This window comes from Rissa tridactyla, chromosome 6 (assembly GCF_028500815.1).
Source record: "Rissa tridactyla isolate bRisTri1 chromosome 6, bRisTri1.patW.cur.20221130, whole genome shotgun sequence".
Taxonomy (NCBI): Eukaryota; Metazoa; Chordata; class Aves; order Charadriiformes; family Laridae; genus Rissa; species Rissa tridactyla.
The window spans coordinates 11,163,983-11,187,990 of NC_071471.1; the positions used below are offsets into that span (position 1 = coordinate 11,163,983).

Consider the following 24,008-nt stretch of genomic DNA (forward strand, 5'->3'; position numbering starts at 1 on the left):
TTTCAACCGTACAAAGTCAGTCACCGCAGTATGGGCCCTGCAGCAAAGGCTGCACTCAGCCAATCTGGTGCTGCACAGAGCACCTGAAAAGGAAGTGCCCAGCGATCTGCTACTGGGTCTTCCTGAGCTGGCTCACTGACCTCCAGCCCAAAGGCTGGCTGGCTTTAGAAATGCTCTGTTCTAGCCCATCCGCCGCAGCCCTTTGCTCGCCAATAGCAGTCGCCCTTGAAGGCTTTGCTGTTCGCACAGAGGATCAATAGAAGTGAAACGCTGCTGTCTGTCTCACGTCAACCATTTCAGCTGGGAGCTGTTGGAATTGTCGAGGTCAGTCTGCTGGTCTTCTCTTGAACTTTCTACCAGGCTTTCATGAAAAATCCTTCCAGTGGAAGATGGTCAGTATTTCTTACGAAAACCAATATATGTAGATCCCCAAAGACAGAACAACTGATTAATATAAAAAAGCACTGAATAAAGAGGAAATGGACAATTGTAAACAGAAAATTAACAATTAGCAGCTTTTCCACGTACCAGGCGGTCAGCACACACATTCTTTTAAGCAATCAACAGACAGCCCCCTGAAAAAACAGAAGATGTTTTATTGTCTAAAGTGTTGCAATACAACAAATAAGTGATCTGTACAAAGGACACAAATGAGCAAGTTTAAATACAATCAGGAGAAAGAAGTCCCCATATTCACAGTCCTCAGACAACATCTTATACCAGCACCTGAACCAACAATTTAAAGATTCACTAAAAAAACCCAAACAAGTTGTTAAAAAATTTAGATGTCTCCAAAGAGTCTATGGGTGTATTGTCTTACAGCAGAGCTCATGGGGTATTCTGTGAAGGGTCACAATGGCATCTTATTGCCCTCAATGCTGATTTTCACTGCATGGGCCGATCTGCTTTTTTTCCTGATATCTGTGAATTTCCGCATCTGTTTGTCCAGTCGACTCACCCCTTTCTTAGAGGTCCCCTGGAACTTAAAAAATAAAACTAATAATTACCACCGAAAAAAAGCAGACGTCCCAGAGGTTCAAGAAAAGCAATGCATGCAAGGTTAAATCTGCAAGAGGGAGGTGATGAAGCCACTGGTTCCAGCTCATTTTGTGTGTGTGTGTGTGTGTGTGTGTGTGCGCGCGTGCGTGTGTGCGCACATTGTCTCCCCACAAAGCGGATAAAATGGTTCCCCCAGTATCAGCATCACATACGTGGAGGTAGTCGTGCTCACAACCACCACACAGGAAAGCTTTCACCTTATAAGGGTTAATGATCGTGTTAGCTGTTGATGTGCCGGCTGACTATACAGTCTGGAATAGTTTTGTTTCTATATTGGCTGGAGTTTAGTGTCAGAAATATCCTGCGCTATGGCGTCACACGTACAGGCTTCCTCTGGGGGAAGAGTTTTGGATACAAATACACAGTAATTGAGGTGGATTGAGTTGACAGATCAATTCCAAACTGCTATTTATTTTAAAGGTCACCCATTAGTACTTACAAAGCAAGAGACAGAAGGGGTGAGGGGGCAGCAAAAGAAACGCATAGGCTGACCATACAAGTTATTAGAGGATGTACTGCATTTCATCTCTGTATTTTAACCGCAAATTAAAAACTGAGATGACACGACAGTTATTTTGCACAGATAAAATACAGTGATACTGTAAAGAAACGCCACTGAAGACAAATAGCAAGGACCTTCCAATCCATAGCCATTGCTTCCCAGATAGCAATTTCCCCTAAGCAGACCACAGAAACAATAAATGATGGAAACTTCACGCCTTTAAAGTCTGGGAGAAACAGGGATCTCCAGAACATGCTACTTAATATCTGACAAAAAAACATCTATCAGAAACCGAACCTCTTGTTCCCACCACTGAGGAAGGTGCTCCTGTCACACTGATTTTAAATGAACTTTATTCATAAAACTATTCACTAGTCATTGAAATTATATCTGGAATTTCACAGTGATTTTTAAAAAAATATTTTTTTTTTAACAAATAAATATGAAGCTTAAACTAAAGAGTTATCTACCATTTGTGCTAGCCTCTTCCTATCACTGTTCATTTGTGGCAGCCCTGCTCGTGGAACTGAAATACAGGACAGAAATTGTGAAAACATTTCCCACGCTGATGCATGTCTGATTGATCTCCCTCCACCCTGCATTCACAGCCGGGGATCCTTCTGTCCCTGGTCTGCAGAGGTCTCATTCTCTGCCTCCTGTCAATCCCCCCGTTAAGTCTCTCATCACTCAACTTCTTGAAAATGTAGGTGTGAAAAATACCTTACTTTGTACCAGTAAAACATCAGCCACAGAGGTCAGCATACAGTGACATGAGGTCCTGCACTAAGGGCTGAGAACTCCTGCGTGTCAGTTCAGGTTAATCTGGAGAACCCCAGTATGCTGGAACAGCATTCAAAACCATAGGTGGTGCAAAGCTGTTTTTGAGTACAGGTACTTTCATTTAATACCTGTCATTTGGGTACCCTGAAGCTGTCGAGGCAGGTATCATGGCAGATGTTATGTGCTACAGCCTATTTTCTCCTGTACACGTTCCCTTTTAGGTCACAGTACAGACATCAGAGAATACGAGGAGAGTTTTCCAAGTTTAAGTTAGGGTGTACACACTCCTTTCCTGTTTGTGCAAACTGCCGACAGCTGAAGCACATGCACTGTTCACACCTCCCTCGAGGGATACCTCTCAAACTTGGGGAAGGTAGAATGTCATGGCTACAGGGGCATCCTGTTGCCTTCAATGCTGAACTTGATGGCCCGATGCACTTTGCTGAGTCGTTTCTGTTCAGCAAACCGTCTCTTGTGTTTTTCCAAGCGACTAATACCTCTCTTAATAGTCCCGGGCTAGAAACAATATCTCAATTAATGCACAGAAGGAGAGATAACAGCAGAAAGCACAGTAATTATTACTACTTCCATTTACATGTGTTCTACCATGTACTCTGCTTTTAAGTAAACTGTACAAGGTAGACAGATGAACCAAATAAAGCAAGGCAGAGGCCTCTACTGAAACTGTTAATGTTTACCAAAACCTTGACGTTTTCCAAAACTGGAATATTATCAGAAGAACATGATACAAAAACTGGGAGAGGTGTAAAAATAGCAGTGACATATTGTATCGCAGAGCTTTAGTTCTAAATGCTCTAACATAAGAGGCCTGTAATCAGATTCTTACCCTAGAGAGAAACTCTAGAATAGAGTTAACATAAAAATCTCTTTTTGGTAAAAGAAACAATACCTGAATTAAAGTATTTGATGAGCTCAAAACAGCCCACTCGACAACAGAACTTAATGTCTACTCAAATTAGAAGAGACACTTAGAAGAACCACCATATTGTACAGTAATGACAGCAGTAAGGTGACAGATTCCCAGGCTTAAGGCAGAGTCACTAAGCCATCCCCACGCCACCGTGCTTACCCTGGAGGACTCCATCTCCACATTCCACTTGGGCCTGACCACATAGTCCTTGTTGGAGGGCATTGGCACCCTCGCGCGGGCACAGAACCCAGGGTCTCCGGGTCTAAGAGCCCTGCAGAAAAAAAGATACAATTGTTAAGAGACAAATCTTATACAGAAAGAAGTACAAGCAATATAGCATGTTCTGCTTCTGAAACACACTGCATAACCGTTGCCTCTAAAATCTCCAAAACCCCTGCAATATTGTTAGTACCACTAAAATACTTTTCTCTAATAAAAATTTAAAAAAAAAGAAATCCAACCTACTTTTCCTCTCCAGTTAACACTTTCTCCAGGTCCCTGCGGGGAGTCTGACCACCAGAGCTGCAAGAAAAATAAAATTTTATAGGCGCAGAGAAAGACTGTACTTTTAAAAGACAGTCAAGTGTGGCAAAAGGGAAGACGAAGGTCATAAATTAGTAACTTTTTATTTCCCTTAATATTTACACACCACTTGTGTTTTTCCTTGCTGGAGTCTTAGAAAGACAGAAGGATTTCATGCTTTTGCCTGCTACTCCTACCTGCTTAATCTCCTTCGTTGAGGCATCTGTTCCAAATCTCTCTGTTCCCTCTCTTCTCTTGTCATACCTTTGTAGTTTGAGGTAAGGCCAAAGATGGGTCGAGACCATTCATCTATTAAAAAAAAAAAAAAATAAATATTGGTTAATGGAACACTAGGCCTCTGAAGTTCATCTCCAAACCATTCTGGTGACCAAATACAGCTTTCAAAGTTTATGGCAAGTACTTATGCTTCAACACAACAAATTATTTTTGAGCTCTTAATATTTCAGCAAAATCCAGCCTTATGGATAGCGAGAAAGAGTTTTCATTCAGAAAGTCTCTTTAGTGCTGTTGCCTGCTCTTTCAGAATCGCTCTCAGGTCTTAGAACACTTAGTCTCAGAACTCCTGCATACTATATTTTAGAAATATGCAAAATAGTTCCTAAAGAACCAAACAAGTTTATAATCAGTTTGCAGTCATTCAGGATGGAATGCACTACACATAAGACTACAGCTGTCTAAGAAGTAAACTTTCGGTCACCCAAGATCTCTCTAAAGTACATGGAACAGTCCTCTGGTAGCACCTTCCTGACTTTGTAGCATATACATGAGGCCTGGGAAACTAGACAAGAAAGAATCTGGGCAAAATAAATGCCATCCTCTGGTTTAGAACAAGAATGGAAGAAACAAGAAAACATGCATGCAGAAGTTAATGTAACAGCAATTGTTAAGAGCACTACGAAGTGAAGAAACAGGTCAGCGAGATTCTTGCTTTGCAGAATTAATTCTACTACAGACAGTAGCAAAAAACACCCAACAGAAAGACTGATGCAAATTAAATTTTCAGTGAAATCTCACTGACACAAGGCAAAGGCCAGTTTACATACTGATTAGCTTCCCTGCCATATCCTTGTTAGGTCTCGACTCTTTGGGGTGCTTGTAGAGGTACATCACAGCTCGTCCAATGCCACTGTGCTTCAGGGTCTCTTGGCTCACACTGGGCAGCTGTGGAATAAAGGAAAAGTCAAAATAGCAAGAAATGGCATCTGAACGTTAATGGTGTTAACTTTGCAAGAAGACAAAAACACACCTTCACAATAAGCTTGAAAAAATTAGTATTTTTCATTGTCCCACTAGGAACTGGCTAAAGTATCAAGCATCAAAAACTAGAAACTTGCAAATAATAATATAAGCAAATGCTCTTTTGCTTATATTACCCAAGAACCGAGTTACTGCCTTCAAAACATTCCCTTTTTAAAGATAAAAACTTGAATGCCACGTAAGTAATCAGCTTAGCTACAAACATTAGAAGTCTACACTGAGCATGATGAGCTTCCTGGTGCACTGCACGCTTTAATAGGCCAGAAAAAAGACAGGACCACCAGAGAGCAAAACCCAGGGATAAACAGCAAGTGACTCTGCACTAAACCAACAAACAGCTTGTCCAACAGGGAACTGCACACTTTGCATATCAACAGGCAGGCGAGGCCAAATAATCTAAATTCAGGCAGACCTCTTGCAAATTCTCACCAAGAAATACGTCTAGAGCTTCAACCAAATAAAGCCAGATAGCAGTGCTGCAAGAAAAACTGCACTTCTACTTCACTATCAAGACTATGCAACGCTTATTTTATGAATACAGCAAAGACAAAGTGATCAATCACAGTGTATGAGCCACTGAGAACAAGGGACAGTGACTAAACAGCTTCAAATTATCAAGAATCTAGAAATGACATAGCACATAACTCCCTAAGAGAGGGTAGAGAACTTCATGTGCGTAGTTCACCTGAGACTCTCAGAAACGTCTTCTGGCGCGCTCTTAGCAAAGCTATTCGCTTTGTCAAGAACATGGGCAAAATTTTTATAACAACAATTGAGTGCCTGAAGTTCCCTAGCCAAATTTTGTTCAGCTAAACAGCACATCAATAACATAAGAAAGACTCATTAAAACAACACCGCCTTTAAAACAAACACATCCATTTTGCAGTTTGCTTCCTTCTGTATTTCACTGCATGATCCATTGGTAGCAGCCTACAGTACTTTTATCACCAAACATTTCCCTAAAGCATGTGCTGCTAAAACCATGGAGAAAACACAAATCAAACATGGTTAAGTATCAGTTTCAAACCTCTTGCAGGATCTTCAGAAGCTCCTCTCGTATCTTTAGTGCTGGCAGACTTCGGTCTGGAAGAGGAGAAAGCCACTCTTTGATGGCAGACATAACACCACTATCGATGAAAGTTTCTTTGAGGTCCTGCCTAGAAAGTTTAAAGTAAAGAGAAGCCACAAAATTATATAATACATCAAAATCTTAAAGTGCGATGTTCCTTTAGCACAATAATGCGTTTGAATTTGTTTCATGTAAATTAACAGGTAGAATTGGGTAGAATTTTAGGGTTTTGGGGCCACATAGCTCTAGCATTTACTTGGAAGAAATAAAAGTGTTTCCCTGCATACTCAGCACCACTGTAATGTCACCCTATAAAATCTACCAAATTCTTAATATTGCCCAAGATCATAATTAACTGGGAGAATGACAACTCACTTTTTAAGATGCATAACTACAGTTGGTAGCAAAGTTAATTTCTTTAATGCTGGTTTCTTTTGCGTATTCAGCTGTCGATCCTCCTGTGGGGAGTTGAAAAAGTGCAAGTTAATCAAAAGAAATCAGCAACTCTCATCCCTTACGACACTTACAGGAAAAAGTTTATTAAACAAGAAGGGCAACTTTGGCAGGATTACCCTAACTTTGTACCCTGCTCCATCTTCTTACAGCCCCAAAACACATTATATGGTCATAGAATAGGTTGGAAGGGACCTTTAAAGTCCATCTAGTCCAACCCCCCTGCAATGAGCAGGGACATCTTCAACTAGATCAGAGCCCTGTCCAACCTGGCCTTGAATGGATCAGGCATCTACCACCTCTCTGGCAACCTGTTCATCAACCTGACGAATTCCCTTAAAAGAGGGTTCCCCCACGTTAGTCAACGTTTTCCTTAAAAGCATCATATTAGGAGATTCCCCCCAAAATAACATGTTTTTCTACTTCATAGCTAACCTAGAAACTTTGTTAGTAAAATCTCACCCGAACAACAGAAAAATAGCTCACCAAAACAACAAAAAATGAGAATACGCCTATTAATTTCAGCTAAGAATGTAACGGGATAACCTTGAGCTTTAGGATGAAGTAACGTAAGAGCATGTAAATGTGCATCATGTACTAAAACAAAGTCTGGGTTTCAAAGGCACTATCATCCACAGCCATAACGCCACTGCTGTGGTAATTCCTTTCCACTTGTCTTAATCCACTGAGGGCTCTTTCTGCACAATGCTTTGTTTTTCACTGCAAGGGAGGAGATTCTCTAAATGCCCCTCTGCCCCTCTTCATGCCCCAGAATGGTTTGACACGCACATGCTAGAGAACTGAAGCCACTGCAGTACCAGAGCTCAGCTCTTCCTTCTCTCCAGTATTTCAAACTTTATGGCTTCATTTGAAACATTTGGCAATCATCTCAAAAAACAGGAAAGTCTCAAGACAGAACTTCACAGGCAGAATTTCTCATAATTCTGTTGCTCTACCATAACCTACACCGAAGTATTGGCATTCAAACACTTTAGAAAAGGGTTCTTCTCAGGAACAAACACATATGCTAGTAGTTATATGATGAAATTAAAACATAGTCCCTTTCAGTGTTTCACATACTTCTTTACATATATTATAGAACACATATTTAGCCCTTTTTTACAGGACAGCTGATCTCAGCTCATCAACGTTTACCAAGTCAACTAATTTTAATCTTTAAAATGAATAAATATTTTCTCCAAATTTTAAGAAATATTTTTAATTCAGAATAGCAAAATAACATTTAATCAGTTATTTGGATACTGGAAGCTTTTAGAATCATAGAATCTTACAATGGTTTGGGTTGGAAGGGACTTTAGAGACCACCCAGTCCCACCCCCCTGCCCTGGGTAGGGACACCTCCCACCAGCCCAGGCTGCTCCAAGCCCCGTCCAACCTGGCCTTGAACCCCTCCAGGGATGGGGCAGCCACAGCTGCTCTGGGCAACCTGGGCCACGGGCCCACCACCCGCACAGCAAAGAATTTCTTCCTCACATCCAACCTAAATCTCCCCTCTTTCAGCTTAAAACCATTTCTTCTCGTCCTATTGCTCTACTCCCTGATAGAGTCCCTCCCCATCTTTCCCATAGGCCCCCTTTAGGTACTGGAAGTCTGCTATAAGGTCTCCCCGGAGCCTCCTCTTCTCCAGTGTACACTTTTCATAGTGTACAGATTACTCCTCCTGAGTACCAGTCAGATTTCTGTATTTTGCTGATCACAAGATTCTCCCATGGAATGGAACTAGGCTGTGGACCCTGGAAAACTCACCTCAGCAGCTTCGTTCATCTTCACAATCATAGCACTGACCACATCATCTGCATCACTAATGAAAGTTCCACCATCACGGTTTCGTCTACGCTTGCCACTCATACTCTTCTTTCGTTGCAGCATCATGTCAAAATCTGACATGAAGTCCATGCTGAAATGCAAGAAGACAGTTTGCTGAAGGTCAAAACAGGGTCGAGCTTACTGTCTTTGTAGGAAATAATTTTGTATTTCTGTAGCATAACCTTTCAAAAATTCTCCAATAAATCCACAAGCATTATGTCTCAATGTCCCTCTAAAATAATTAGTTACCCTTGATATACAAACCAGGAAATTAGCAAAGGGCTTCGGTGTCTCTGAGATGCCCTCTGAAATCTACAAGATCTTGCAGAAATACCTAACAACATGCACACACATAATATCCAGAGTTTAAAATGTGCTAAAGCTGTCACTGATGCTGGCAAGGATTTAGCTTGCCTGTACCTGCAGTAACACTGCTCTGACGCTACAGGAGCGGACAGAAAGGAAAGATGAAACATCCTGATGGAAAGTCACCAGCAGAGAAACACACCTGTGACTCCAATCCTGAACTGCTAAAAGCAGAGTTAGATGTTTGTTTGCTTAGACATCAGTTTCCCCTCAGGTTTTGATGAAATACTGTTCTTTGAAGCAGCATAAGTAATCTGATACAGACTGACAAGTGACTGAACTCTAAAAGCTGAGAGAGGACCTTCTGTCACAGTTTATGAGAACAAAATTTCTGAAGAAACATAGTCCTATGCCTTTCTAAACCAAGAAGTCTATGCAGTCTCTGGAGGAGCCCTTTCACTAAAATCTTCCATTTGCTATTGCCAAAGGAGTACGTAACATATGGACTTACTGCTTCCCTCTTTTGATATTATCATCAGAGTCCGATTCATCTGCTGTCTCCTTCATGTCCGCATCACCCTTCTCTTCCTCCAAATCTTCCTGGTTAAAACCCTGATGGGTAAAGACAGTGGAAATCAGTGCATGGACTAAGATTAACCATTTACTCAGGCACCTGACACTTGAAAAGCTTTAGGTAAATCTGCAGAGGATCTAGAAGAAAGAGGAACAAAGGCTTCCTAATTCCACTTGTGACTTTCACACCAGTAACTCTGCCAACAGAAGAGCTGTACATATTATTTAATCCAACGACTACATCAGAGAGCCCAGCAAACACAAAGCTTCCCTCCGGCTACAGCATATCCTTGAATGAGTAACAACCCAAAGAGTCATTCTGGAGTACCTCCCCATGAAGATCAGATCTAGCAAGTAAACAAGAGACATCCACAAGAACACTTACTGTAAATTCCTCCTCTTCTTCATCACCAGATTCTCCAAATATATCTGCAATCAGGTTCCTGTGAAGGCAACAGTAACATTTATCTATTTAGACTGGAACAGTGAGAAGTGCACTTTCTGCAAAAGTTCCAATGACCGTGTGGAGATCCACCTTTCATTCTGCCTCCTACTACCAACCTTCCTCTTCACACCACCACTGAAGGTGGACAATCGTTCTCTGGCTGGGATTCATCCATTTTCCATTCACGATCAGTCTCACTATCTGCAACCCTGAAGGAATTCACATTCCCAGAAGCACTTACTCTTGTTCATTTCCAGATTCACTGTCACTGCCAAACAGATCTTTCTCTTCTTTTTTCTTCCCAGCATTCTCTTTTCTTTCTTCTTCTTCTTCCTCACTATCTGATACAATATTTTTCTTCCTTTTGTCAGACTTCTCTGAAGCAGCATCACTATCCGATTCTTCGACATCCGAAAGAATTCGTACCTTTTTTGCAGCTGCAAAGAGAAAGGAGCATTACTACATATCCTAGTAACAGAGGTGACAACTGGTACTCTCAAAAAACTATTCTCTCAAATTTGATTTTGACAAGAGGGAAGCAGACTAGCCTTCCTACACAAAATCATTGCCATTTCTTAAAAAAACCATCAATTCTAAATTCTATTTTATCCAATCAGTACCTGAAGTTTCCATATATCACATCTATCCATAAAAACCTGTAATTTCAAAACTGAATCTCACCCCCAGTATGTGAAAAAGAAAAACAGGAAAAAATGACTAGAGAAATAACAACAAAGTACAGAAACGACTAACAGGAATAACCAACATGACAACAGATGCCAGTATAAAGCAAGATCGCTGCAATCTTCTCTTTTACTTCTGTTAGACCTACTTATTACTCGAAAGTATTAGATTCACACGGAAATGCAGTTAGAACAATAGCTTCCAAAATGCAGTTGTCCTCTAAAACCAAATTTGCTTTATGGTTTCGTATTTATCTTAGATGCTTTCTTCACATAAAAACAGTGATTTAACTCTAACGCTACTGCTTGTAACATCACATTTTTATTTTCAGACTATAGTTCCTTACATGTTTTCTCACTGTCATCCTCACTGTCGGACAGGATAGCTGTTTTCCTTTTCACTGTCTTCTCCTCCTCTTTCTCTTCTTCATCACTGTCTGCTATTTTTCGTCTCTTAGGAGCTTCCTCTTCACTGTCAGAGCCCTGGAATCCTTCCCTTACATGTTCATTATCTGAATGATGAGAATCATTCTGCACTTCCTCTTTCCTGTCCTCGCCGTCACTGTCCTCAGACTCTATTTCTTGTTTGTGTCTGGTAACATCCTCGCTTTCCGAGTCACTGGCCGGCTGCTTGCGGAGTTCCTCACTCTCCGAGTCGCTGGCCGGCTGCTTGTGGAGCTCCTCGCTCTCTGAGTCACTGGCCGGCTGCTTGTGGAGCTCCTCGCTCTCTGAGTCACTGGCCGGCTGCTTGTGGAGCTCCTCGCTCTCTGAGTCACTGGCCGGCTGCTTGTGTGATTCCTCATTTTCAAAATCACTACTGTGATCCCTGTGGGGTTCTCCATTTTCAGAGTCACTTGCTCGATGATTTAAGGCATCTTCATTTTCAGAGTCACTGAAATGCCGATTTGGATGGTCCTCAGTATCAGAATCACTGTCTTTCCCTCCATGAGCTGCTTCATTGTCTGAATCACTTACATTGTGATTTGGAGGCTCCTCATTTTCTGAGTCACTGTCCTTCTGCCTTGGGATATCTTCATTTTCAGAGTCTGTCATATGAGACTCTCCCATTTGCCCATCATCTTCTCCATCACTGTGTTCATTCTGAAAGAGGAAAAACAATCTCAGGCGACTAACCAAAAAAACCCTTAAAAAGTAAACAAAAACGTTCTGAATTTTTGCCTGTCCTTCCTCCAATTTGATTACCCAAGGTACTGCAAACTGAAACACTCTATACAGAAATAATTATTAGACAATTTGCATTAACAGACTATCAAATACTTCAGATCAAGAAAAATATTAAGAGATCAATGGAAGTCTGTCCAGCCTGCAGGTCAATCATATTTTGGAAATGGTAACAGAATTTAAAAATCACTCAAATAAACATGTCTAAGAAGGGTCCATTTCCTCAAGGGTAAATGCTTAGTGCTTTTTTTTTTTTTAAAAAAGTCAGGTCTTCAAAGGGTTTAGTCCAAATCCCCAGTAGTAAGGCAAGAAACAGTATCTCACACTTGTAGCTTTCTTTTTCTTGAGATCTCAGAGCAATGTTTTTTTGTATGAAATACATTTTACTGAAACTGTACTTGCATTACTTTTCAAGTGAAGCTCAAAAGAGCTCGTGCCCTTTCCTGCTTTGCCAGGGAAACTTATTTAAGAACACATCAAGACCAAAAGCCTACCAAAAAACAGGAACAAAGTTTTAGTCAGAGCTTTCAGAGTATTATTGTTAACAAGTTCTACGTTTCAGTGTGTAAGACACTAGGAACAGATTCATTGCTTCTCTCCCTTAAGCTGATAGCTCCCATGCCTACCCAGACACCTAAGATAACCTACACGCAAATACAGCAATCTCCTTAAAGCTTTAGAATTGAAACACAATCTTTTATATATCTTTTTCTACATGGCAAAAAATACTGATTTCCATTTTTGGAAAAACCTTTCACAAGCCACCTGCCAATATCATTACTGACAACGTCTTGTTTTATCTCTCCTGCAACATCAAATTTCTAGTTGGAAAGAAAAATCTCAATTTCATTTGCCTGAGAAAACAAAAACGAGACTCTTGAACACTCATTTCATTAACTCAGTACACCTTTCAGTCACTGTCACATAATCCCGTTTTCAACTGAAAAGAAGCTTCTTTTCTACATACTCAACTCTTCAGCCAGGCTTTCCTCAAGGGTCATTTTGTCTCAGCTATAGACTCCCTCCACTAGCATATTTGCAAACTGAGTATTTATTATCCTAGGAGATACTTTAAGACCTATATATCCTGGAGCTTCCGTATCTTTTTTTTTGTCAGCAATTTAATTTCCTTGGAAAGACAAACTTTCTAGCTATTTTTTATATTCTACAGTCATTCTACTCCCACATTCAGAGCCATAAAAAATAATGCAGGTCTATCTATCCAATACCTACACCAAACAATACTATTAATATTTAGAATGCATTATTAAGAAGGAATTTTAAATAAAATTAATTTTAATTGCTTTTAGGAACTACTCCCTCCAGAATTATACTAGATGGTAAATAACACTGCTTTTTAAGATTTTGGACCTTATACATTAATTCCCTTGGCTAGCACTTGATAAAACACTCATTTCTAAATTACTGCAGAATCACTAACAGAAAGTTACTGCACAATGGAAAAAAATTAGGACTACATAATTTTAAAACACGCACCTCAAATACTACTTTGTTATTTCCATAATACTTAATGCTAACTAAAAAAGAGCTGCTGTGGTAATCAGAGTGAGTAGTTTTCTCTCTACTGCTGGTCCCTGTCTCTATAGTGATGCTAGTCTTCTGAATCATGCTGATGGCGTTCCTCAGCATTTCTCAGTTCTCCTCACAGAAAGGAAACATGGTTCTGTTAAAACTTGAATTTGGAATTTTAAAGAATTAAACATGAAGATCAAGGAGTTACAAAACTGAGGATGCACAGCTCAGGAAGACCATGCGCACTCAACTGCTCTCAGCTTGTTATGGGATTTTATTTACTACATTTTTTCTTACAAAAAAATTAATTACATTGCCCTCCCCCGCGCAGCATCCCCCAAATAAACTAACAACACGTATATGTGATGTATTTTCTCTGACTGTATTAAGATTAAAGAAAACTACAGCCGCAGGCAGAACAGGAAACACAGATTTTACAGCGATGTTACGGCTAAGGTCATTGAAATGCTGAGGTCTACACTCAAATTGATGTTTACAACAACAGAAATTCTTTAATCCCTGTTTTCCTACCATATAATTTTTGATTTGTTTGTCTGTCTTCTTTTGATTTCAGATGGCTAATGCTGGATAGGTACTAATAATTATGCCAGCAGTAATAAGGGATTTTGCTCAACAAAACCAAGGAAAACAATACAAATACTCCTGTTTAAACTATTAGGCTCATCACCTTCCAGGCTGCCCACCTAGAAAGTCTTTGGTGAATAAGTAAACAAAACTAAAAACCCGACTGGAATACATAATGATTCTTCCATGTTTCTAAGGTCGGGAGTGTGGCTGCAGGTTATTTATCTACCTATTCAGAATATATTACTAAATTACAAGGAACTTCCTATGCAAAATATGTGGTAAAAAGTCATTACAATTACACAGCATTACTACCAAAGTGCTTTACAATATATTGAATCTCTGTTACTGCAAACTGACAATCACTCTTGAGAACAAAGATGTTTGGGGAGTGAGAGCAGACATGCATCCTAATTAGCTCACACTGTGATTATACAGTGCTCTGCACCAGAGAATGACAGTGGTTACCGCAGCTGAACTCTACTGCAATATAATCACCTGCAGAAGAACCACTTCAATGACACAGGTGCCCCTACACAGACTAGGCAGACAGGCACCAACTACTCTAGTCCTGAGGCTGGAAAGCTCAACTGGAGATAACCCAAAAAGCACACAGTTATATCCGTCAAGCCAGTAAACCCAGCAGAGAGATGACACACAACACCTCAGGCTCAGCACAAGAGCAGAACTGAGCGTCTTCCAACACAGAGCTGAGACAGAGCCTACCAGAACAGACAGGCCCCGTCCACAGCCATCAGTGAGAAGGTCTTCTGAACGCAATTAATGAATCTGTGAATGTTTTGGAATATGCTTGATACTAAAAGTGCACGCAACTTCATAGTAAGATGACTGAACCCTGTAGGATAGTCTCCCCTTCACCTCTCTTTTTTTTTTTTTTTTTTTTTTTTTTTTTTTTTTTAACTAGTTCGTCTCTAAAAGGATGTTTTCAAAGAAATCAAGTATGCAATTTTGGAGTCTCCTGTTTTTCCTTTTCCAAATATTTACTTCAAATAAAATATCAGATATCCTCAAAAACAAGTAGGTCTCAGGTACTTGCTACTGCATTTTTCTCTAATTCCTTTGCTTTCTTTTCTTCCTCCTCTTTATCTATAAACATTGTAATTGAGATGTCCTTTTTTTTTAACTGAAAGAATTCTATAACATGAGGCTTTAGTACAGTATAAAATAAGGAATACATCAAAATCAAATTTACAGTGTTATCCTTCTACATAAAAATTTCAGTTAGCAAGTAGTTTATTGGATCAACATGCAGCCATGTTTAAGAGGTACTACTTTGGTAATTTAGGAAGTTGAACAAAATCGACCCATCCACTACAATCTCATGAGTGACAACTGTTAAACTGAGGCATCATAACCATCATAGGCAGATCAGCAAGTTTCTCTTTTTTCAGAAATGTAAGATATTTGTATACATTTGTTAACAGTCACAGTCAAACCATAACTTAATTCATGAAGACAGCAGCGACTTGGTGAAAGTGTAAGAATCTAAGATTTCCATGAGAGCCTGGCTTTTACAAACACTGTAAACATGATTCCATGTTCATTACTGTACTAAAACTATGTGTTATCTAATTCTATTTGTCTAAAGCAGAATTGGTAAGGACATCAAAGAGAACATTTATAGATAAAGTGGGACTGGGGGAAGGAAAGCCAGAAAAGAATTATGGAAAAGAAAAACCCACATACCTGAGACCTACATAAGTAATTCCTCAGGATTCCCTTTTTCTTTAAAGTTAAGAACCTGAAAAAAAAGTTTGAAAGTTTAAAACTTCAGTTCTTTACATTTGAGTTCTAATTTAGAGACGAAACAGTAATTAAATAGACTTAACTGATCAGGCTGCCTCAAAGGTTTTATTACCTTTGAGTGTCATTCCTCCCACATATTCCTAAAGATAAAGGAAATAAGAGGATGAGAAAATATTTTGGGTAAATAATATGATAAATCACTGAAAGCTACTCCTTTCAGAGACAGCTGCTCCACATTATTGTATTTTGAATTTGATGTAGGGAAAACTAAGAATGGAAAACTTCATAAGAAAAGAAAACAAAATACTCAAACGTTTATGATTTGAACTGAATCAAATAAAGCACTAAGGCTTGAACGTTCACATTTACTACCGGACAGAAAGGTGGTTTAGTTTGGTTTTTTTTTTCCTTTGGGTTTTGTTTTGTTTTTTTTTAAACAAACTTTCTGAAGCATTTTATCTACAGATGAATATTCAACAGCCATCACAGAACAAAGCCCTTAAAATAATGCAGACACATGAAGAGGACCAGTTAACACTCATAATAGCTCCTAGTGCTTTCTGGTTATTTAAATCTGAAGAAGACATGCTGAAGATGTAAGTAATAGTCAACTACCTATTCTTTAGGCCAGATTTCCAACTACTTTGCCACAGCCAGTAAAATTAAAATCCCACAGGAGGATAGAAGAGTAAGAACAAATGACTAAGTTTTCATACGCAGCAGAAAAAGCTTAATATTATTGTAGCAGCAACATGACTCTCTCCATGCACTCATCACCATATTTGGTTTCTTCATTAAAACAGAAGTACTAAATCCCCATGACAGTTATTTATCCCATGCTGAAACGCATTATTTCCTCCCACACCGAACTCCTGATTATTTGCAGTAAGAATTGCTGGTTGGCACCAAAACAATTTCTTCCACTGTAAATATCATAGAATGGTTAGGCTTGGAAAGAGCCTTAAAGATCATCTACTTCCAACTCCCCTGACAACATCAACCCCTTTTAAAAAATAAGAGAATCCAAATCTGCTTTACACCCAAATTAAAGTACATGGGAAGAACTTTCATTTTATGCAAAAATCTTCATCTGCTTTCTAACTCCGAGGGAAGCATGAATTCAATAAAGGGGTGGAGAGAAAAAAAAAGAACAAGACTGCAAGTTATACCACAGCAGAGTTGAGCTTTTTGACACATCTGCCTGCTGCAGTATATCACATTATGCATTTTAAGCAATTTTTAAAATGTATAACCACTGAAAACCCAGCGTCAATCTTGATCTTTACGTAAAGTGCAACAAAATACACAGAACAGAATGAAATGGCATTGATTACAGGTTTTATGAGTATCAAAAAGTTCTCCAAAATATAACTTTGCTAGCAGAAGACATGAGTTCACGGGCCTAAACTGTTCCTTCCCAGTGAGGCCTGAGGTAATTCTATTTCAAGCCACAAAAATTCCCCCAAATTAAGATTAACTACAGAACTGACCCAGAAATCTAAAGGGAACCTTCACTTTTATCAGAATCTCTTTACAACCAAAACGGTCAATCCACAAGTTAAGTGCCTCTCCCCCAAACACAACTCTGGATCAAAGTATTACCACTCTTTTCATGATGCAAGCTTCTTGAAGCAAGAACTTGTTCAGAGGAAGAAAAGATCCCATTTAGAAAGCTTAACCTGCTCCTGTTCCACATGGAGACCTACTCCTTTGCAAAGAACAAGGTGAAAACATAGCGCAAAATAGACCTGATAGTCAACACTCACATCTGAGAGGAAAGATGGAAGAGCATTTCTTCCTTGGTAAGGAAATCTATGTTTCCATAATGTCTGGTTTTACATTACTGTGCAGAATCTAAGGTAAAATTCCAAATTCCTCGTAATCTATTCCTTACAACCCAAAAAGTTTATCTTCTGGCAATTGAGTATTACAATATTAAACACCTTCTAGTACAACACCGTGAATGCTATTATAACTATTAAGAAGAAAAGTAAGAAGTAACCTATCCTGCTTATTAGTCAAGAGATTATCTGACACACTTCCTTCTGGAAGTAAAGTTTTGTCAGACAGCACCCTGAAGAACAACTGAATAAATACGTAAGGGTCAGTTAAAAGAATGTCTCTTTAAATAAAAAAAGAAAAAAATAACCAATTAACAGAGCGGTAATCTTTATCTAGACAAAGTCTCTGTAGTACCTCTGAATGGTGCCCTACACTTCCATTCTCAGATCCAGAATGCTGCTCATTTCCTTCATCTTCAACATCAGAACCTGAATCTCGTTCGTCTTGCACTGGAGTAGCTCCACCATCATCTGCTCCGAAGTTAAGAAAAGAAAAGTAAAACTCAGCGACATCTCCCAGTGTTTAAAAGGGCACTGACAGCAGACAGGGAGCGAACAGAGCACTCACAGAACGCGGAACCAGGCAGTGCTACAGTCGGGCTCTCTAACAGTGCACCAATACAGAGAAATGGAGGATTTCTACTGGGAATGTTCGGAACAGGAACAAACCCACCACAGACACCCCCCGAAGAGATCACAAAACTACTCACAACGTGCACACAAGCAGTGACACATACACTGATCAAAACACCGAATTAATAGTAAGGCGGCCGCTGTGCTGCGATCGCGCCAGCGGATCCGGCCTGGCCCCGCCGATGTCACCCCCGGGCCCGGCCCGGCGCACCCTCCGCGGGGCCGGGCATGACTCCGCCGTCGCTACGCGACACCACCGTGAGCTCGGAGGACCCCGGGAGCGTCCGCCGGGCGGCCCGGGCAGGACGATCCCCGCGGTGCCCAGCACACTCCCTCACAGGCCCCGGCGTCCCTCCCGCCAGGGACGCTCCCACGCCGTTACCTGACTGATCCCCGCCGTAATACTCGCTCTCCATGGCGGGCCGCCGGCCCCGCCTCCCCGCCGAGGCCCCGCGGGCTGGCGGCGAGGCGAAGCCCCCAGCACAGCAACGCTCGCCGCTAGGGCCCGCCGCCTCCCGCCACCACTCGCCCGCCTCGCACAGGCCCAAAATGGCGCCTCCCTTGCGAACGGCCGGCACCCGCCCCGCGCACGCGCGAACAGCGCCCGCCCCCCTCCCCCGCGCTCCGAAGGGCGGGGGCGACTCTCGCGAGGCTTCCGGGGGAGAGAGGACGTGCCGCGCGGGTGGGCGGAGCCGCCGCCGTGGCCACGCCCCCACCCAAGCCCCGCCCCTGCCGCCGGTGTAAGCGGCTCCCGGCGTGTGGCGTCGGGAGAAGGTGGGTCGCGGTGTTGGGACCCGCTGCTGCTTCCACACGGCGTCCGGGTTAACCGCAACAAGCCAGAAAGCAATTATTTATTTTTTTTCTTTCCTTGCCCTGAGCATTTTTTTTTTTTTTGCGTTTTTTTCCTGGAAAATAGAAAAATTGAAAGAGCCTTTCAAAATTGAAAATGGAAACATCGAAGGTGCCCATTTCGAGAGAAAAAAAGAAAAAAAGGCTACTTTGAGCCTTCGCATCCAGGTGAGAAATGAGCACCTGTACAGACGTGCAAAACGGCTGTCGTTTTAACAAAGGCGTTTCCCTGCGTGAGCCCCGGGGAGCTCCTGGGAGAGAAAACCCCAGAAAACGTGAGCTGACGGTTCAAACCCAGCACCACGTGGGAGTTTCCCGACATCCCCCCTCAGCTGGCCAGAAACCCTTCCAGTGCTGACAAAGGACGGGAGATCAAAAGTTTCATCTTGGGTGGAGAAGATTTTACCATTTAATGGGCAAATGTGTCCGCTCCCGACAAATCAAGTTGGCAGGAATTAATGTGAATACAAGAGGGCTGCAGAGCAAAGCCAGGCACCGCACAGGCTCTGGATGCTGCCATGGGAGCAAAGTGCTGCTTTTATGCGGGTTTTTTTTTGCTTTTTCTGGTGGCCGAGGAGGGGACCCAAGGCTAGTGATGGAAACTGAGGACTAGTTGTCGCAACGAATCTAGGTCTGCCCGTCCTGGCTGAAGCTGCAGTTCAATCCAGTCCGTGTGTGGGTGGATCCTCCAGATTTAGCCTTCAGGATTGAGTAAAAGTTAGCTCTGAACTGCCCTGTAATTGCTGCCTTCCGGAGCAAACACCGCGGCACGGACATCCCTGTTTTGTTCAGGGGTTGTTGTGTTCTCTTTTAGTAACCTCTATTCTCAGAGCAGTTGCATTATTCGGTTATTTGGCAACACCTACGATACGTCAGCAGAGGATTACTAGGGATGACTTCTGTCGTCCATGCCTCATTTTAAAATGGAAAGCCTAATAAATGCAGGTGGTGCTGGCCTACGGCTTCTCCTGTTCTCCCCTGTCAAAGAAAACATCTTCATTTCCTAAGAGGGCACGGGTTAACGTGTGGCAAATAGAAAACCGCTGAGGTTTATTTGGGATGTTTCTAAACAACAGTGATTTTTACAATCCTACGTGCTACAGTCATTTTCAGGGACATCAAAATTTACTAAATGGAGAGGTCTGAGCAAAACAAGTCATTATTTCTCCTGTGCTTATGGCACTTTAGGAAGGATGGCGGCGAGGTTAAGCCATTATTAAGTGACGCACTCCAGCAGCAAGCACAGATACGCTGCAGGGAGCTCAGGGTACCACGTTAAATACAGATGAACTCTCTCAGTTGAGTTATTGCTCAACATCTTCTTCAGCGTTTCACTCAGAAGGAGAAATTGGCAGTGGAGTCAGATGTTTCTTGGATGTTGGATGTTTCTTCCTATATTCTTGGATGTTTCTTCCTCTATTCTTGGGTGTTTCTTCCTGCATTCTTAGGAGAAATGCAGAAAACTCTTGTTTTTCCCGTGAAAGCAGCATACATAAAATATAGAGAGCATGTGTCTCTGTTTACAGGTCTATAGGTCTTTTCCAGACAGCCCTAAAGGTCCCGTAGTGATCCTCAGGACCACACTCTTCCTGATACTGTGTCCTTTTTTCCTGCTCCTATGTGACTTTTACTGCCTTTAGCTCTTTACAACGTGTGGTTTCGCTTGGATCTTTTCAGGAAGGAGCAGGCACATGGGCCAGTATGTGGCGTTGGGAGGCTCCCAGTGTTACACTTACCCGACTTCCATAGAGAAATTTAATGACAACTGGCTAAACAGAAGGCAGTGTAACAACTTGAACGTGACTCATTATGACGCAACAAAGTTCTCTGCAGACAAAGCACTAACATAGGAAATGACAAGTTGGGAGTAATGTAACAGAAAACAATGGACAAGGAGAAACATAAATAGAAACTAACCAAAAAAAAAAAAAAAAGAGATTGAATAATGTGTAGCAAAGTACCTGGAAATTGCACAAAGGCGTCTAGAAAAGATAGAAGCCTATCACATACTAAAGTTCCAAGCAGGAGTATGAATGGAAATTAGTCATTTATAAATATGTGCCATATTCTGCAGTGATGGCAAGCCACTGCCCCGTATTCCAGCTGCACTGAGGCCGCATTAATGAAAGAACAGAGAATTTCCACATTTACTGACAGTGGAAGGAGGCATAGAGGTTATTTTCTGAGAGTTACGGATTCCCATCTTTTTGAAACGGAACCTCCTAACCCCAAGCCTAGTGTCGTGACATCCCACATGCACCACACGGCAGCAGGTGCCCCTGTGCCTTAAGCAAACCGCAGCAATGCTGAATAATCGGGCACCAATTCTGCCAGCAACTCTGCGGGTCCGTGTGTGTGTGTGCACTCGCAGGCACACTGGCCTGCACATGTCATTGTCCCTCCTGAGCCAGAGCTTGGCACTTACCGGCCTGTAATATACCATTGTAATACCGTCTTGGCTGCATCCCAAAAGGAAGGATGGAGTGACACTGAGACCATAATGGGATTGCGCAGTGGGGGAGAATGACCTGCCTTCTTGCAAGCAGAGTAAGCAGCGCCCACTTGGTGTGTGTGAAGGTGTGTAATGACACAGATGCCCGAGCCCCACCAAGTCCGCCTCTCTGTACAGCATCATGAACTGGCTGGAATGAAATAAGCCTTTCCCCGAGGGACAGAATGCTCAAGACAACCAAGGGATGCACTTGGAAATCCTTTACTGGTATGTACTTCTTTAGTTTGCTTTGCGCCCTGCAGTACGCCTTTCAGAGTTAACAGACATCAGTGACTTAAAGCTACAAATCTGCTTAGAGGAAGGGAAGGAGGTTGGTGTGGACAGGAGGGATTCTGAACGAACAGTTTAAATTGCAAATTGTTATATCCAATCCACCTCCCTTCAGAAACCTCAGAAAAAGAGCTAGTTTAACGTACAATGATGCTTGGCATCTAGGGCTCGGTGATGCAGAAATGACAAGACCACTTTGATTTAGCTGGAGAGGAAATGTGAGAGGTAGTGCCATGTGCGAATTAAACCCTTTGATCCCAACATCAATCTCTTAATTAGGAAGCTGTCAGAAGAGGCAGTTTTGTTAGCACGTGTCTGTCCAGACAGACCTATTGCTCTGAACAACAGCCGGATTAAATTCACCAGGGATTATCCAATTGTAATTTGCTGCATTTCTCAGATTATTATTCATCAGCATAGACCATACTACAAATTACCCCTAAACACAACTACAAATGCGTCTGTGCCCTGCACACTCCCTCACCAAACTCCATCTTCGGCAGTAAGCGGAGCTGCTCGCTCCTGGCAAGCTCCCACCTTTCCCTCAGCGACTTCCCAAACCTCAGCTCCCTCTGTTCACTCACAGCCACGTCTCTAAGAAGCCTTTAGCAAGCTGCCTGGTCATCTCTCATTAGGTACGTGAGCTTTACGAAGCACTTAGGCTGCTTCCGCTTGGTGTATCAAGTCTCTACTCCTTCTGCTTATGTTTTCTGGCTCTTGAGTATGTCTAGACTTAACTGTGGAAAGCCATCTCCCTTCCAATGCATGTTTCAGATGTACAATGAGTCATGCTTTTCCTTCAGACTACCTCGAGTTCCCTGTGTCTCCATCTCATACAGTTTATATACTGTACTAGGACAGAAATACTGTACTTCTCTCTGAAATAGCACCCCCACTACATCTTGGTCACAAGTGTTAAAATGTTATGTATTTTTAGAATGAGATTCTCTACCCCAAAACACGGTCCATTTGGAATTTCAGCAAGTATGTTTCATATGCTGAAGAAATACACATGGCACATATGCATGGCCCTGCAGTCTAATTGCACAAAAAGCTTTGGTTTTAAATACCTGCCTTGGTATATATAGGTGCGTACTTTCATTTATTTGCCAATATTTGGCCTTCATCTAATAAAATGAGTACTTGAAATTTTGTTAATCACATACAGCATATAGACTTCTAAAAATTATTGTATCAGAAAGAAAAGTCTGCTAAATAACTACTTTGAGGCAAAATCCCAGAGTAAGAATGATTTGCACAGTTAGAAACGTAAAGAAAGCTCTCCTCTCTGCCTTGTGGTCTCCTGCCTCTCTCTAAAAGTCTCCGAGCCCTGAAGGGCCTTTGCTCTATTTCTGTGCCGGTATCTTCATTCCTGCTATAAAACCTACACAAAAACTGCAGGTAAGGAGGTTAATATTAAAACACAAATATGTAACGTGGATAAACACACAGAACTCCCAACTATTTATTGCTATGCTTGAATGCTTACCTCTGATTTGGATACGGAGCTACAGCAGGAGCCCCAAGAATCTGTCTCCAACACGGAGGCTTTTTGTTGTCTTTCCCATGGTAGAGTGCAGCTACATTGAGCCCAGGAAACAAGAAAATAGGCATTAAGCTCTCAGGTATACTAGCACATGTTCACAATCATTGCATGTTTTCAGTTGCGATGTGAAGGTATCTGCCTCACTACAGGAATGCTACACTTCTGTTTCTTTCCCAGACGTCACATCTAGTGCTGGAGTTAACAGGATAGGCAAGAAGGACACGGGATTACTGAGAGTGCATGTGGAGCAACCAGAAAGAGGGAAGCTCTTGGCCATCCTGTCCTAATTTGGAAAGAGAGAAGTAGGCAGACAGGGAGGTAACGTGCACCTAGATGCTGGAACACAGGGACAGAGCATTTCTTGGGAGATAATGATAACAAGACCAGGAAGTTTTAAACAAACGGACTGGAAATCCCAGCCCCTTTATATGCATGTGTGACCATCAGTTTCAGTTGTCATGCGTTTCTTTTGCCTTCTCTACGTACTGTGATACACAGCCCACCCAGGACATAGACTGATGGGCGTTTTCTGACCCTGCAGGAAGAGCTGTGCAAAAGGGGAGAGACGAGGGACAAGAGCCAGATCTTCCTCTTTTCTAACAGGGTGGCTCCAAGGGAACCCTGGGGAAATCAGGGGTGTTGGAGCGTAAGACCAGGTGCTAAAGGGTTTTCTTCTGGGAGTGCTTTCCAGAAATCCGAAAGGATTCAGGCACAGGGGAGAGACTGAAGTTTAAGGTTCACTCAGGCAAGAATTTGCCTTCTTGCTTACTGGAACACCTGACTTGGAAATGACATATGCTGAACTGGGAGCAAAGTCCTGTAATAAATAACCGTGCTTCAGTCATTTCCTCCTTTGTGCAGC

At 41.8% G+C, this 24,008-nt stretch overlaps 1 protein-coding gene across 6 annotated transcripts; it reads right to left on the reverse strand.

The window, feature by feature from the left end:
* Nucleotides 1–576: 576 nt before the first annotated feature.
* IWS1 (interacts with SUPT6H, CTD assembly factor 1) lies at nt 577–18,556 on the reverse strand. Of its 6 annotated transcripts, none has more exons than XM_054207444.1 (15): nt 17,692–17,807; nt 15,579–15,635; nt 15,436–15,490; nt 10,776–11,529; nt 9,987–10,182; nt 9,686–9,743; nt 9,239–9,339; nt 8,362–8,512; nt 6,517–6,599; nt 6,100–6,229; nt 4,859–4,976; nt 3,992–4,103; nt 3,738–3,794; nt 3,432–3,543; nt 577–982 (listed from the first exon to the last, which is right to left on the reverse strand). In XM_054207444.1, the coding sequence occupies exons 4-15, from the start codon at nt 11,494–11,496 to the stop codon at nt 851–853; spliced, it is 1,971 nt and encodes a 656-aa protein (XP_054063419.1). In that variant the 5' UTR covers nt 11,497–11,529; nt 15,436–15,490; nt 15,579–15,635; nt 17,692–17,807; the 3' UTR covers nt 577–850. The 6 variants fall into 6 exon arrangements, 5 of the variants coding, with proteins under 5 accessions (XP_054063419.1, XP_054063415.1, XP_054063418.1 ...); XM_054207442.1 differs by lacking the exons at nt 15,436–15,490; nt 15,579–15,635 and adding exons at nt 2,697–2,857; nt 18,352–18,556 and having other exon boundaries at nt 846–982; XR_008467209.1 differs by lacking the exons at nt 15,436–15,490; nt 15,579–15,635 and adding exons at nt 2,470–2,857; nt 18,352–18,556 and having other exon boundaries at nt 879–982.
* Between the last annotated feature and the right edge of the window lie 5,452 nt (nt 18,557–24,008).

Coding starts and splice junctions, on each gene's coding strand:
- IWS1 (XM_054207440.1), bottom strand. CDS start 18,385: ATGGAGAGCGAGTATTACGGCGGGGATCAGTCAG. Junction 17,808..18,351: donor TTACGGCGGGGATCAGTCAG/GTAACGGCGTGG, acceptor ACTTCGGAGCAG/ATGATGGTGGAGCTACTCCA. Junction 6,230..6,516: donor GTAGTTATGCATCTTAAAAA/GTGAGTTGTCAT, acceptor TAAACTTTCTAG/GCAGGACCTCAAAGAAACTT.